The following is a 17,133-nucleotide window of genomic DNA, read 5'->3' as shown; positions in this document are numbered from 1 at the left end:
ACTGAAGCTTTCTGAAAGCCAAGATGCTTCTTTTATGTTGAATAAAGTTCTGAGTGGTGACATTCTGATCCTGCCACATCAGTCTGCATGGTCAAAAAGGCCTTTCTCCAAATTTTACTTGACGCATTGATTCTTATTATACCTTTCTGGAGATTGTTTTGATGCCTTTGGTTTCTCATGTGTGCCAAGCGGATGTGTCTAGTTATGATTTACCTTCTATAGTTATGGTATGTTGCTTAGGACTACATATATTGATTGATGAAACACTGTAGCTAGAAGCATACTGGGAGAATCACCCTGAAAAATATTTTTAAAGCTCATTCAAGTATCTGTACTTTATTTCACTTTTTTTTTTTTTTTTGGTAGCTTGTTCCACGTTATTCAAGACAGCACTTAGTGGTGTCTCGTAGTCTCTGTTCAGCAGGATATGAGTCTAATGAAAAAGTAAGTATTTCAAAAATACTTTTAACAGCTAAGTTATAATGGTTTTACTTTGTTGTCTCCACATTGTGTTCACTGGGCAGATTAAATTTTATTTTATTTTTTTCTTTTATTCTTTCATCTTTATTGGGGTGTAATTGCTGTACAATGTTGTGTTAGTTTCGGCTCTACAACAAAGTGAATCAGCTATATGTATACATATATCCCCATATCCCCTCCCTCCTGAGCCTCCCTCCCACTCCCCCATCCCACCTTCTAGGTCGTCACAAAGCACCGAGCTGATCTTCCTGTGCTATGCAGCAGCTTCCCACTAGCTGCATATTTTACATTTGGTAGTGTATATATGTCAGTGCTACTCTCTCACTTCATCCCAGTCTCCTCTTCCCCCTCTGTGTCCTCAAGTCTGTTCTCTACGTCTGAGTCTGTATTCCTGCCCTGTCACTAGGTTCATTAGTACCATTTTTCTAGATTCCATATATATGTGTTAGCATATGGTATTTGTTTTTCTCTTTCTGACTTACTTCACTCTGTACAACAGACTCTAGGTCCACCCACCTCACTACAAATAACTGAATTTTGTTCCTTTTTATGGCTGAGTAATATTCCATTGTATATATGTGCCACATCTTTATCCATTCATCTGTCATTGGACATTTAGTTTGCTTCCATGTCCTGGCTATTGTAAATAGTGCTGCAGTGAACATTGTGGTACATGTATCTTTTTGAATTATGGTTTTCTTAGGGTATATGCCCAATAGTGGGATTGCTGGGTCATGGAGAACAGTATGGAGGTTCCTTAAAAAACTAGAATAAAACTAAAAAAAACTAAAACTAAAAAACTAAAATAGAACTACCATATGACCCATATTAAATTTTGTTGATGCTGTGTAATTATTTATTGCTCTACATCATAGGTTTTATGGGTGCTCAACCTTGGTTCCTTTTTTCATTGTGGACCACAACCTGAGTCTTTAATTTTGTATTTGTACCTATACCACAAATTGAATACAATGTGTTTCCCTTGTTTCAGCAGGATCACAAATACAACATTCTTTCTTAGAGTAGGCAGTTGAGAGATTTTGATTAAACTATGGATTTTTTTTCATTTACTTAATATTTGTAAGATTCATTTTGAGTGAAGGCAGTTATGGATATTGTAAATTTTGGGACAAGGGAATTCCAATTAAAATCTTAATATATGATAATGTTTGAGGCTTGTAATAGGAGAGACAGAGGAACTAGAAGTGGTGATTGGAGGTAAAACATGATTTGGTGACAATGAAGGCATCAAAGGAGGCAGAAGAAGAGTTTTGGTTAAGAGATGGTTCAAGTTGAATGTCATTAAAGTAGAACTAATATGAATGATCAAATGAGAATGAAATAGTCTTCTAAATTGCTGACGTATACAAAACTACTGAAAAGAATCTGAAGGCTTGGAGAAAAAAGGGTCTATATCACTGCAGTGCAAAAGAAATATAATGTGACCTCAATTGCAGGGCATGTGTAATTTTATATTTTCTAATAGCCACATTAAAAATAAAAAGAAACAGGTGAAATTAACTTTAATATATTTCTTAAAATTATTTTTTATTTTTTGACCATGCTGTGAGGCGTGTGGGATCTTAGTTCCTCCGTCAGGGATCAAACCCGTGCCCCCTGCATTGGAAGCTCGGAGTCTTAACCACTGGACTGTCAGGGAAGTCCTGGCATTGATGATACAGTGTTTAAAACTTGCACCATTTTACTCTGATTATGGCACATCATGGTGTGTTTTGACATGAATACTTGGTGTGAACTCTGGCTTTACCACTAGTTAATTTTGTCAGTGACTTAGGCAAGTGATTAGGCTTCATCAAACCTCAATTTTCTCATTTATAAAATTGGGATTTTATTAAAACTGACCTCATAGGACTATTATGAGAATTAAATGAGGTAGTGCACAGAAGGGATTTGCCACAGTATGTGGTATATAGAAAGCATGTGCTCTAAATGTCAGTTGTTTAATATTATCCTGAACAGTTTGGTTCGTTCAGTTTTGTACATTTGGAAACACACTCAAAATCCATAATAGTAAGTGTAAACTCAAGCCTGTCCTTCTCCTGAGCTGGTGAGATTACCCACTGTGCTGTACTCCTTCTCGAAAGTGTTTGGTGAGTGACTCGGGGTCTAGAGTTCTGCAGTCATTCCTCCAAGTACCCAGTGGAACAGGCCAGCTCAGCCCTTCCCTTGGTCTCTGCATGGAATGAAGTGTGCTTGGTGGTTTTAGACCCCAGCTATGATATAAGCATAGGGAAGGGAAAAAAGGAAGGAGGGATAGAGAGAGAATGGATTAAAAGAAAATAACTTCTCATGAAACTTCCCGTGTTTTTTACCCCATGACATCAATGGTAAAGTTATAAAACAGTTGCTGCACACCCCAGTGTTCATAGCAGTGTTATTTACAATTGTCAAGACATGGAAACAGGGACTTGCCTGGTGGTGCAGTGGTTAAGAATCCGCCTGCCAATGCAGGGGACGTGGGTTCAAGCCCTGGTCTGGGAAGATCCCACATACTTCGGAGCAACTAAGCCTGTGCGCCACAACTACTGAGCCTGAGCTCTAGAGCCCATGAGCCACAACTACTAAACTTGCATGCTGCAACTACTGAAGCCCTAGACCCTGTGTTCCGCAACAAGAGAAGCCACTGCACTGAGAAGCCTGCACACCACAATGAAGAGTAGCCCCCGCTCGCCACAACTAGAGAAAGCCCTCGCAGTAACGAAGACCCAGTGCAGCCAAAAATGAGATGGACTTGGAAGGCGTTATGCTAAGTGAAATAAGACAAAGACAAATACTGTGTGATATCACTTAAATGTGGAACCTAAAAAATATAGCAAACTAGCGAATATAACTTGAAGCGGACTCAAAGATATAGAGAACAAACTAGTGGTTAGCAGTGGGAAGGGCGGGCAACATAGGGACGTAAGGTAGGCTCAAGGACATATTGTACAACATGGGGAGTATAGCCAATATTTTGTAGTAACTGTAAATGGAAAATAACCTTTAAAAATTGTGTAAAAATAAAAAATTAAAACCCAACAGTTGCTGCAAAAGTTCTTTATCTCTCACGGTACCTGAAAGCCCTCTGACTTCAAGGATTCAGGTTCTTGGCTTGAAGTGTTTTTTTTTTTTCCTTAGAGTATCTTCAGAGTGCCTTGTATATGACTCTCTAGATATAGGATAAAGTCCCAGGTCTTTAAATGACATATATAAGTCCATTCTTAATCTGGCCTTTTTACCCCAGCTTTATTTGCCACAACACCCCCATAATTGTTTTGTGCTTGAGCTATCTTAAAAATTACTTGTAGATTTTCAGTGCTACCCTCTGCTTTCAGTGTCACTGCCTTAACACATGCTGTACGCTCTCTCCCTTTGTTGCACTTAGCTGTGTTGTAGCACCTAACACATTTTATTGTGATTGTGCCATATTGTACATTGAAGTTATCAATGCACTTGGTGTTTACCTATAATTGTTGACGCAGAGGGAGAGATTTAAAATTGGCTTAGGGAATTCCCTGGCAGTCCAGTGGTTAAGATCCCACACTCTCACTGCCCAGGTTCAATCCCTGGTGGGGGAACTAAGATCCTACATGCCGTGTGGCGTGGCCAAAAAAAAGGGCTAATTTAAAAAATTTTATTTGTATGTATATCTTTTACATGCATAGCCTGTCTGGAAGAATATTCAGGAAACTAGTAGTAGTTGTCTGGGGCAAGGACCTGGATGTCCCTACAGTGTGTCCCCTTTTGTACCTTCTAAATTCTGAACCATATTCATCTGTTATTTAGTTAAAAGAAAATCTTAGGTATGGAAGATTAATTGATGTTAGCTTTATTGAGCGTGTGTACTAATTGGTAATCCATTAATTGTCCTGTATTAGTCAGGGTTCTTCAGAGAAACAGAACCAGTAGGAGACACAGGGAGACATTTTATCGGCTTACATAATTATGGAGGCTGAGAAGTCCCACCACAATCTGCTGTCTGCAAGCTGGAGACTCAGGAAAGCTGGTAGTGTAATTTGAGTCCAGGTCCAGGTCCACCAGGAGAGCTGATGGTATAAGTCCCATTCGAAGGGTAGGAGAGGACCGATGTCCCAGCTCAATCTGGCAGGCAGAACTAATCCTCCTTTCTTCCACTTTTTAGTCTGTCAGGCCCTCAACGGATTGAGTGATGCCCACACTCATTGGGGAGGGCTGTCTACTTTACTGAGTCCACTGATTCACATGTTAGTCTCACCTGGAAACACCCCCACAGACACCCCCAGAAAAAATGTTTAATCTGGACACTCTGTGGCTCAGTCAGGTTGCACATAAAACTAACCATCACAAGTCCTGAGTAGAGATGAATAGAAACGTGTCAGATGCAATATTCACTTTGGTATAGATTTATCCCTGTTAGAATCACACTCCTAGATTTGTAATCTGGTTTGTGGCCAAAAGGAGTGAATAACAATACTCTAGCTAACACCTATTGAGTATATATTTCATGTTAGGCACTACGCTAAACACTTTAAGGGTATTAATTCATATTCTTGCAACCTCTTCTGGCAGGTGCTATTCTTACTCCCATTTTACATACCAGGAAGTGAGGGTTCAGAAGGATGACTTGTCCACAGAAGAACACGTGGTAGCGTTGGGATTCCAACCTGGGCATTTTGGCTCCAGACGGGGTGCTAACCATTATTCTGCTTCTTGGATAGGAATTAGGATGGAATTTGTACCCTGTAATATTATTATAATTTGTCATATTTAGTGTAACAGTTGCTTAATGTGTAACTTCCAGTGTTTGTGTAGTCTGTTTAATAATAAAAACTCACATTTTAAAATGCAGTTCAAGGAAATATGAACATGTTTTTCTTAGTATATGCTTACTATTTAACAGGAATTTACCATGAGCGGATGAGTATAGAAAGGCAGATGATTTTATAGCCTCACACCTGAGGTGAGATTAGGGTATTTTAAGGGCCCATCTGCTCAGGGCTCTGAATGACTCAGGATTCTATCAGATTAGGAATTTACCAGTTTTTAAGGCAGAGGCTTGCCTCAGTTTGGTGGAATAAGCCATGTGTGATATAAAGGTTAAATGAAGACTTTGAAGGCCTTTTCCATTTCTGAGATTCTGTGACTCCCTGTCAGGTTAAAATATTGCTTTAAGTTATATAAGAGTACTTTTAAGATCATATATAACTTTAACTTTTCTTTTAGAAATATAACTAAAACTTTAAAAAATAGTTCCATTGAATGTGTAACAATTCACTAACCCAGAAATCATTGCGTACTAAAATATATAGCATCCAAATTACTTATAATTGTTCGTGTGCTTTTCTTTATAAGGATTAGCCTATACAGTTTTAGAGTAGGGAGAGAACCTTGTTAAATGGTTTCCCATTAGAATGCTATCAGTTTATATATGTGGAAATCAAGAGATTTCAGTGTATAGAGATTGATTTGCTTAGAGTCAAATAGGTCATTAATGGCAAAACTGGGCCTAGAATTTAGGTCTCCAGTGCCATACAGGATGGAACTTGTTTTTCTATTATGTGGCCTCAGCAGCTTCAAAATTTGGTGGTTATTCAAACTTAAGGTTGAACTCAAATAGCATAACCTGCTTGGCCTGGGAGTCTTGGGAAATAAGCATAACTAGTATCTGTTGTGAGTTACTGAAAATGTCACTTAATTCTATGCCCCAATCCCAAAGAGGTGGTATATAATTTATATCAGACTTCCCTTTGATAAATACAACAGAGTTTCCCTGAATTTAGAAAATAATTGAGTAAATTCTCAAGCAGTTTTGTCTAAAGTTTTTTAGTATTCTGAAATATCATTTGAAGATTATCTTTTGGCAAGAGATCTTAGTCCCCTAATGAATTATTGATGCTTTAACAGGATAATTGATGCTTTACCAGGATAATTATAAGTCCAGATCCTACCACGTGAGTTTAGTAGCAGCCTGGTTGTAAATGAATGTATGTATAGTATTTAATGCTAGTGTGGGAAGTAATGTTTATTAGGATTATGTCCTGTGGTAATTGTGGAAAAGCTTGGTGTTTTTCTGGTCCCAAAGTGAGAGTAACAATTTCTTGTGTGTTTCTTCTCTCTTTAGACTTTTGATAAAATTCTTGTTGCTAATAGAGGAGAAATTGCATGTAGGGTGAGTGGAATTTTAATCTTATTTTCCATTTTATTCTGTGAATTTTATTATTAAATCCCTTTAAATATGAATTACTGTTAATAGATAACATTAATGTATTTTAATATAGGTTGTTAAAACTTGTAAGAAGATGGGCATTAAGACGGTTGCCATCCACAGTGATGTTGATGCTAGTTCTGTAAGTATATTTGCTTTATTTGAATCAAGACCTTATTTTGGATCAAATAGAAAAATAGTGAAAGATGTAGGGTTTTTTTTTGGTTGGCCTGAAAAGCAGACAATTAAAAAAAATACCTATTTAATTAGTCACTTTTGTATTAAGCGAAATGGGAGCATCATAATGTCTTCAGTGTATGTCTTAACTATTTTATTTTTGAGACTTTAAAAGCCTAGAATAGAATAAAAATTTGGGAGACTGATTCTGGTCACCAAGTACATTTTAGCAAAGCATGAGAAAGTTAGATTCAAAGATTAATGAAATGTTTATACAATGCTCCCTTATGAGAGCATGTTTCCCCACCGGATAACTCCAGTGTCACTCGGGATGCTGTAATTGTTTAACCTTCCTAAATGCTTTCCTGTGATCAGCTGAAAGTTTGATAAATGAAAGGCTAGTGCTGATTGGACATGAACAAAAGAAGGTATAGTGTAAAGCAGTGAATGATATATTTTTACTGGGGATTTTTATCACAGCAGACATTTTTAGCAGTAATAAACTATGAATGAGTAGGAGAAAAATCCCATGGGAAAAGTATATAAATTGTTGGAACTGTATGGAATGAAATGTAAGTAGTTGTACTTTGATATAAGTTACTGTTTTTCATTCTTTCACACTACTTTTGATAACAGGATCTATTGGTAATGTCAGCTTTTGTCATATAGTAATTTAATGTGAAGAATTTTCCGTCTCTGTGATTTTAAAATTTTATCTAGAAGTATGTTTTATTGTTTTACTGTGACTGTCTTCCTTTTTTAAAAAAGCAAAATGGAAACAATTGCAAGCTACTCTAATTTCCCCAGAATAAAGGTTAAGTATATTATCTAGTTTATTTGGCTGATGCATTTAAAATATTTATCCTTTACTTAAAATAATTAAATCAAGCAATTAAAAAAAACTTGCATATATACTGTTTGATATTTTTTGAATAATAATTTCTGGCTTCTTTACCAATAATTTGTTTTAACTGTGATAGTTTCAGTAGTTTATATTCCTCACAAAATATTCATGAAATAATGTGAAAACTGTTGCTTTACTGTCATTCTTGATTGGTAAACTAAGGCATTTACCAATAGTAAACTCCTCCAGAAAGAATTTTGTGTTACCATCAAGCTAGTAGTAGATTTAAAATTCCTTCTTCTAATTTTGTGTTTATTTTCAGTGTATTAGCTCAGACTGTGTTTCCATTCATGGGTAAATTGAGAAAAATGTTTGAATTGTGGACACTTTTTATTTCAAGCCTAACAACCACCTTTCACTTGTAATTTTTTTTTCATATAACACTATAGTTAATTCTCTATGCTGTGTTCTCATGGAGGTGACTGTTGGCATGCATAGTCCAAAATTATATTTCAACTTTTTCCTATTTATTTATATTTCAGTGTTGGTGTTACAGAACAATCTACTTCTGTAAGCTGTTGCCGCAAAGAGCATGACTAACTTTTCACATTCTTACATTTCTAGCTTTGTGGACACTTTCCAAACTTTGGCAAAACTGGTTTCAAAAGAGTTGGTTGGAGTTTTAAGTCTTTGTCGTTTATCCTTCCTGAAGCAGAGGTGGTGGTTTTTATATTTTAAAAACTTATAGCCACTTTTTTTTTTTAACCAGAGATTATGACACATAGCTTAGAATAAGATTTGCCAGGCGCCGCAGTGGGAAGCAAGCAATGCATGCTCAGTCAAAACTTCCTGTAAGTCAGTTTCCAGGAAGATACGGTAAGTAAAAGCAGGATAATAATGATGGTCAGAATGTTCAAAGTTTGATTTAAGCCTTAGCAATAGGGCCAGATCTGCTATTTGGTTTCTGCTTCAGCCTCAAGAAAGAGAAAAAGGTGAATTCCTCTAACAGCATATTTTCCTTCTTTAACAGATGATCACAAAGGTTACCATCATGTCTAATCAGCTTTACAATATCGGTATTATAAACAAGGCATGGTTTTCAGATGTATTATAAATGTTTCAGTATTGATTTTCAGGAGGTGAGATTTTAAATGTTACTTGGAGTAAAAAAATCTTATGTGCGTCATGTTTTTTTCACAAATTGAAATGTAAATACTATTACAGTAGGAAAATACTGGAACAGTTGATTGTGAAAACTATTTTATGTTAAAAACAACTAATTTTTAAACAGTTAAGCAGGGGAAGAAGACTAACAGTTGTAATAACTATTGAGCGATAAGTCACATGACGAAGGAAAGCCAAGTAACTTACAAACAATGTTGAATGGGAAAAAGTTGGCTTTTAAAGATGATTATGCAGTTTTCTTCCATTGGTCCCTTCCATTAAAATGGTGCATTTCCCCCCTTTTTAAAATTAATTTTGGGGAGTGAATCTTTGAACCCACGTGAATGTTTTGTCCCACAGCAACCTCTCATCTAACATTTTTTGCATTCACCGTTGAAAATTGCCTGAGAGAGTGATTACTTTGGTTGCGTTTGTCATCTTTGCTGTCTGTTGAGGAATCTCTTGGGTCTACTGCTCCTGTTTGAATCTGCCTGAGTTTTTTTTTAAAGCACATTTTATTTTTATTTTTGGCCGTGCCCTGTGGCTTGCAGGATCTTAGTTCTTCAACCAGGGATTGAACCTGTGCCCTCGGCAGTGAAAGTGCAGAGTCCTACCCACTGGACTGCCAGGGAATTCCCTGCCTGATTTTTGTTTTGTGTTTTTTCTTACGTGTTTGAGTTCTTTAGTGTCTTCTTATAGCATACTTAATTTAAAGGTTCTATCATTTTGTTATATTATTTCATATTCCTACGTATCTATTTCTGTTTCTGACTCTTCCTCTCAATGAATTGTTTCCTCATGTGTATAGATTTTGTTTGTGACCTCATATTTGGTATCTTTGGTGTTGAACTCCGCATGGTTTGGGTTGTAAATATAACCCCATTGGGTAATTGCTCTATTCGTTTCTACTAATCCCTCTGGGGTATCAATGACTAATTTTTATATTAATTTCTTGGCATGAAGGTTGCTGAATTATGAGGATGGGGCAAAACAAGATGAAACTACACACACACACACACACACACTCCCTCCCTCCCTCTGTTAAATAGGCCCATGATTCCTAATTTCCTGAGATGTTTTCCTTTACTTTGAAGCACAGCTGATAATAAGTATGTCTTCTCCCTACTTAGTAGATTATTTATTCTCCCCAGCCCCCGCCAATTCACTGAGGATGTAATCTTTGAGCAGTATGGCCTTATGAGTTTTCCTTCAAATATTGAGCTCACACATGGTTCCTTTTTCTGAGAGTTAACACTCAGTTCTCTAGTTATTCAGATCCCCGCTTATACTCTCCAAGATTAGTGGTATCAGCTCTAGTGGATACTGTCTGGCTTATAGCTTCTTCTTTGTTTTTGATCCCTAGGGATTGCTTGTGGTTTCTTGTAAGCCAAACTGTTCATTTAAAGGGTGTTTGTTATATGTAATCAGGATTTTTAGGTGCTTCTAGGGAGGGTTTGCGGTTATCTATCTAGTTCACTTATTTTGGATTGTCTTAAAATAGTATGATACCCTGTTCTCTGTTGAGGAAGTTCTCTTGCTTTCTTTGAGAAGACTGACCCGAGTAGTCAGACTTTACCCAGGAAAACACTCCATACATACTGATGAGATTAGAGCAACTGCATCCAGGGGATGAGGCTGGAGTCAACAAGCAGTGTAAAGTACTCCAGTGGAAAATGGTCAGGGCCGGAGAGAGCAAAATAGGGGTTAAGCTTCTTATCAAGTCATGAATTGTCTTTTATGTGTCATTCTCCAGGCCTTTATTATTCTTTGAAAAGATTTGTGGAGAATGGTTTATGAGGGGAAATTTGTCCTAGTGGAAAACTGTATCCTGCTGGGATTTCGATAGGCATTGTGTTGTATCTGTAGATCAGTTTGAGAAGTATCTTTATTTCAGCATTTTTAAGTCCTCCTGTACATGAGCATGGATATTTCATTTGATGTTGTTCCGCTTTACATTGCTTTAATTCCTTTCAATGTTTTATAGTTTTCAGAGTGTAAATTTTGCACTTACTTTGTTACATTTATTTTTCTAATTTTTTAAAATTTATTTATTGGCTGCGTTGAGTCTTCCTTGCTGCGCATGGGCTTTCTCTAGTTTTGGTGAGCAGGGGCTACGCTTCGTTTTGGTGCATGGGCTTCTCATTGCAGTGGCTTCTCTTGTTGTGGAGCATGGGCTCTAGGCACGTGGGCTTCAGTAGTTGTGGCACGTGGGCTCTAGAATGTAGGCTCAGTAGTTGTGGCGTACGGGCTTAGTTGCTCGGGTGGCATGTGGGATCTTCCTGGACCAGGTATTGAACCCTTTTGTCCCCTACATTGGCAGGTGAATTCTTAACCACTGCACCACCAGGGAATTCCTACTTTGCTATATTTATTGCTAAGTTTTTTAGTATTATTTCTGATGCTATTAGAATTGCAGTTTCTTCTTCTTTTTTTTTTTTGGCCTCACTGTGCAGCTTGTGGGATCTTTGTTCCCTGACCAGGGATCGAACCCATGCCCCCTGCAGTGGAAGTGTGGAGTCCTAACTACTGGACTGCCAGCGAATTCCCTAGAATTACATTTTCTTAATTTCAGTTTTTATTGTTAATTGCAGGTGTGTAGGAATACAATTAATTTTTGTATGTAATTGTGTCCTGCAACCTTGCTGAAATTGTTTATTAGTTCTAAGAGTTTCAAAAAATATAGGTTACTTAGGATTCTCTCTAGAAGATCATGTCATGTGAAAAAAGAGATACGTTTACTTCTTCCTTTTCTAACTGGATGCTTTTTATTTCATGGTCTTGCCTAATTTCCCTGGCTTTAACTTCCAGAATGATACTGAACAGAAGTGGTGAGAGCAGGCATCCTGTTTTGTTCCTTGTCTTAGGGGGAAAACATTCAGTATTCCACAACTAAGTTTGATTTAGGCTCTGGGATTTTCATAAATTCTCATTATTAGGTTGAGGAAGCATTCTGCTGTTCCTAGTTTGTTGAGAGTTTTTATCATGATTGGGTGTTGGATTTTTTCAAATGCTTTTGCTGTGTCTACTGAGATGATAATGTGGTTTTTATCTTTTATTCCATTCATATGGTATATTACATTAATTGATATTTGGATGTTAAACTAGCCTTGCATTCCTGGGATAAATCACACTTGGTCATGATGTATAGTCCTTTGTATATATTGCTGGATTCAGTTTGCTGGTGTTTTGTAGAGAATTTTTCATCCATATTTATAAGAGATATTGGTCTACAGGTTTCTTTTTGTTTGATGTCTTTGTTTTTCGTATGAGTTATTCTGCCCTCATACTATAAGATGGAAAGTGTTCCCTCATATTCTGTTGTTTTGGAAGAGTTTGTGAAGAATTGGTATTAATTATTCCTTACATGTTTGGTGGAATTCACCAGTGAATCCATCTGGGTCTGAGCTTTTCTCTGTGGGTAGTTGTTTGATTCCTAATTCAGTCTCTTGTAATAGATGTTTTGAAATTTTTCTATTTCTTCTTGTTAGTGTCTATAGTTTGTGTCTTTCTGAGAATCTGTCCATTTCATCTTGTTATTGTTTATCATTATGTAATTATTTATAATATTTATCATTTTTATTTCTGTAAGGCCGGTAGTAATGTCTCTTTCTTTCCTGGCTTTAGTTATTTGAGTCTTTTCATTTTTTCTTTGTCATTTTAGCTAAAGGTTTTCAGTTTCATTGACCTTTTCAAAGAACCAACTTTTGGTCTCATTGATTTCTCTCTTTTTTAATTCTCTACTTCATTTATATTTACATTAGTTTTGTTTCCTTCATTCTTCTTGCTCTGGATTTAGTTTGCTCTTTTAAAAAATAGTTTCTTAATGTAGAAGACTAGGTTGTTTTGAGGTGTTTTTAACATAGGTGTTTAACTGTACATTTTTCTCTGTTGTTTTAGTTGCATCCCATGTTTTGACATGTTGTATCTTCATTTTCATTTCTGAAAATATTTTCTGGTTGCTCTTGTGATTTCTTCTTTGATCCACTTGTTATTTAGGAGTTTGTTGTTTAATTCCACATATTTATGAATTTCCCAGGTTTCTTCCTATAACTGATTCCTAATTTCCTTCTGTTTTGGTCAGAGAATGTGTTTTCTCTTATTTCTATCCTTTAAAATTTTTTGATGTTTGTTTTATGGACTAGCGTATGATCTATCCTGGAGAATGTTACATGTGAACTTGAGGATGTGTATTCTGCTGTTGTTGGGGGGAGTGTTCTATAGATGTCTTTTAGGACTGGTTGGCTCATAAGGATATTTAAGTCATTTGTTGCCTGGCTGATCTTATGGTTGTTCTATCCATTATTTAAAGTGGGGTTTAATATGCTTTTAAAAGCCTTTTAAAATGTTAAGTAGTTATTTTCTTTTCCTCAGTTTACAGAATTGGTGATGAGTAATTATGTATAGGCCCACAACTCTGTGCATGAAAGTGCCTGAGTAAGGTAGGCCTAGAGATTCTCACAAGGGTTCTTTGCAATTTTCAGGAAGGAATAAATTTTGACACTATTTAAATTGCTCTAGACATAGAGAAAGAAAAATAGATTTCTGTTTCTTTTTATGAAAGCAGCATAGTAACTTAGAAATCAAAATCTGGGCAAAGATAGTAAGCAAAAAATAAAATTACAATGACTGTTACATATATTGATAGAAGAATCCTAAGTAATAGGAAATAGAATAAAATTTAAGTAATATGCTGCAGTCATGCAGAATGTAGTCATGCCATTTTAATATGGTTCAATATTAGACACTATTAATTTAATTGAATATGCTAATAGGTTAGTGGAGGAAAACTATATGATCATCTTGATGGAAGCCTAAATGTCATTTAAAAGAAATTCACTGCCTTCTCCTTGTAAAATCCTTAGTAAAACAGGATTAGATAAACACTGCTGTCCCAGAATTAAAAAGTCATACCTCATAGGAAGCATTCTCATGAAAGTCAGGATGAAGATCCATACATTTGCTATCTAATTATTTAATAGCATTGCTCGGTAATGCAGTTAGGCAAGAGTTATAAAATGGTGGACAAGAAAGGCAAAAATAATAAGATTGTGTTGAGTTTCTAGTTATACCGACAACTGAATTACTCTTTAGAAACAGTAAGAAAAGTCTGTGTGGTAGTTAAAAAATAAATACAAAGAAATCTATAGTTTTCTTTAGTATCAACAAAGTAGAACAATACAACTTCAAAAAATTTAATCTCATGGAAGTAGTGGCAAAGGTAAAAACATTTTATGATATGAATTTAAAATGACTTGTACAGCTTATATGAGGACTTCTTATTTTTGTATAGGGAAACAATATTGTAAATGCTAGTTATTTCTAGGTCAACGTTTTTGTATTAAATCCTAATAAATATAATAATGTAATGGGGGGGATTGACAAAGGAGTAAATATGCAAGAATGGCCTAGAAAATTGTGAGGAAAATTGAAGAGGGAACTGTACTAAAGATATTAAAAGATATTGGGGACTTCCCTGGTGGCCCAGTGGTTAAGACTCCAGGCTTCCACTGTAGGGAGCATGGGATCGATCCCTGATCACTGAACTAAGATCGCACATACTGTGTGGTGCAGCAAAAGAAAAAAAAAAAAGAAAAAATTTGTAATACCTTATAAAGTGGAAATTATTAGGACCATTACATAAAATTTTGGAGCAAACAGAGACAGATTATGGAACAAATTCATTAGATTTTAGGCTGAGGGCTGATGTAGGAGATTTTATTTGTTTAAGAGGACCTTATTAATATTATATTGACTTAGAAGGCAGGAGAGGTGGATTGTAGGGTTTTATGCCGCTAAAGTACTGTGATTTTAGGTAGTCCCAGAGAAGTTTAGAAATAATAAAGAGTGAGAAATGTTTGATGATTTTGGTGACTAGGACTTTTTAAATGGGAAGATGGGTCTTACTTCATTAGTTTGGTGAATAGTGGGAACAATTAATTATGAGAATTTAGAGATTATTGTGTTTGTACTTCTCAAAATGCATGTTAGATAACTTTATTTACTTTTATGATAACTTTATGTATGTGTGTTTTCAAGTAAAAAGACTAGTAAGCCTTTCCATAAGAAATAGCAAAATATTGTTATATTTGTTTTAAACCCTTAAGTTAGGGTTTTGATTTAAAAAAAAATGGGATTAAATGATTTTATACTTCAACTTTGGCTATATTTCCTATCTAGACTCCTAAACTGAACTTAACAATATTTTGTTTCTTTGTTTGTGTATAGTAACATTGGATTTAAATGAAAATTACCTGATATTTACTGCATTAACACCAAAACCTAAAATCAGGGAAGTAGTCATTGTGACTCGTATCTTGGCCAGGCAGCCTGCTGTTTGAAGTATGATTCCTAGTGAGTATTGTAGTTTTACCCTTAGGATTCAGTAATGAGATTGAGTGGAGTTTCCTGGGATGATTGACAGTAAGGTGGGGGGAATCATCACTTAGCATGCCTACCCTTGATATTATTTCCCTGCTGTCTGGGGAGGTACTGAGGACAAATAGGACTTCGTGATGTCTATGTAATTAGTGTATGTTGGTTCCAGCTGAACAAACTGGAGGGTAATGATCAGGTAAATGGAGATGGAATACATTAGTGTAGGCTAAGGTATAAAAGACCTTAGGGAAAACCTTATAAAAATTTTATGGGATTGTTAGAATATCTTTATTTTATATCTTTTCATATATGTATATCTCTTTTAATAAACCTATCTGTTTATTTTTGTTAGAATATCTTTATTTTTATCCTAGGTGTACATAGAGTTAAAAGCAATTTGTGGCAAAACCTCAAGCATTTACCTTTTCTCATTTTCATGATTTACTTTTCAGGATATTTTTCAACCTTTTTTTATTTGGAAAGGAGTTAAAGTTCTTAATTTTTAAAAAATCACTTCACAAAATCTGTTAATGGACTTATTTGCAGCTAATGCAATTGTTAATCCTCAAATAGAAATAAATGACCAGAGTCAAGTTTGTGAAACTGTTTGGATGTGGTAACTGAAAAGTCAGGTGACCTTTTATTATATGTATGTGTGTAGTTGAGATGGTATATTTAAATAACATTTTCTTAAGTTGCTTTTACTAGTACAGAATATTTTAAGATAATGGCCTTCATACTCCGTGTTTCCCAGTTAGTCTTAAGTAGGTCAGTAACTGTCCCAGTCTTTTAGATTGAGGTAGAAAATCTATAGGATTCTTAATTTATTCTTGCAAAAAATACTTACAATTGTCATTGTTCCAAATGAAGTTTTCTTATTGGCAACATAAAGTTCCATGACAAAGCCTCTGATAGTGACTGTAATACCGCATTTAATGGGAAGGAAGGAATTGGTTTCATTAATGTGATTATGGACCTTGGAGTTCTGGTAATTAGGTAATTAAAGTGTTTTTAAATGGTATACTTGCTTTAAAACTTGCTGTTGCTCACTTTTCTCATAAAACAGCTTTCAGTAACCTTTTTGGATTAAGAATACAATGTATCTACCTATGCATGTTTAAAACACTAGACTTTTCAGTGAAGAACAAATTAATCAGGAGAAGAAAGCTTTTAACATGTTTAGACATTACTTTTTTCTTTTTCCATCCCTTTTTCTTAATGTTTTCGGAAAAACATATTTTGTCGAGGCATTATACTATATCAATTTAAAATGTTTTGATTATCTTTGGCTTGGCTAAATTACTTTCTCTACATTTTTGGGGAAAATGGAATAGGTTAGGATTCCTGGTAGGAATTTGTTCACATTAATATGGCTCATCAGGGACATTATATTTAATTGGAGATCCTGCAGAATAGTAGCAGGAGGCTGAAGAGAATTATTTAGCGTTAGCAATGGCTCGTCTGGGAGTTGTGCACTAATCAAGGAGCTTGAGAGTTAGCAGTGGGGATGATGGGAATTATGACGATTATGACATGTAAGCATGTCTGTGTGCGAAGTGGACAGGCAATGAGTTAATCAAGAAGTGTATTAAATGGCTCCCATGCTGATTCATTATTATCTATCGTAGTGCCTGTCAGGTTGTGTATTTAAAAAATACAATTATTGCTGAATTCAATATGTATAAATTCAGCCACCATTTTTTGCTTTTCTCTAAAATAACCTAGATTACCTAATACTACATATAAAAATAGAAAAATGTATCAACCCCCCAAGTATGTGATTTGTGTATTAAAATACAATATCGCCTTTTTTTAACACTTTAGAGTGAATCTTTAATTTCAGATTCATTTAAACATCTGTTCGCTTTGCCTTTTCGTATATCATTGTGAATACTCTTTTGCTTATTTT

At 35.5% G+C, this 17,133-nt stretch overlaps 1 protein-coding gene across 3 annotated transcripts in view; it reads left to right on the top strand.

Moving 5' to 3' along the window:
- Positions 1 to 17,133, top strand: part of PCCA (propionyl-CoA carboxylase subunit alpha) — a 383,508-nt gene that overhangs the window by 14,397 nt on the left and 351,978 nt on the right. For all 3 annotated transcript variants that reach the window (XR_009049065.1, XM_057707846.1, XM_057707845.1), the window contains exons 2-4: positions 367 to 444; positions 6,581 to 6,628; positions 6,738 to 6,806. Coding sequence is in view for 2 of the 3 variants with exons in the window: in XM_057707846.1 (XP_057563829.1) it covers positions 367 to 444; positions 6,581 to 6,628; positions 6,738 to 6,806 (195 nt within the window). In the remaining variant the exon portion in view is untranslated. The remainder of the gene's footprint in view (positions 1 to 366; positions 445 to 6,580; positions 6,629 to 6,737; positions 6,807 to 17,133) is intronic.

Source organism: Hippopotamus amphibius, chromosome 14, assembly GCF_030028045.1.
Source record: "Hippopotamus amphibius kiboko isolate mHipAmp2 chromosome 14, mHipAmp2.hap2, whole genome shotgun sequence".
Classification (NCBI taxonomy): Eukaryota; Metazoa; Chordata; class Mammalia; order Artiodactyla; family Hippopotamidae; genus Hippopotamus; species Hippopotamus amphibius.
Note: the sequence above shows the minus strand (reverse complement) of the source record. Positions and strands in the feature narration are given on the sequence as shown.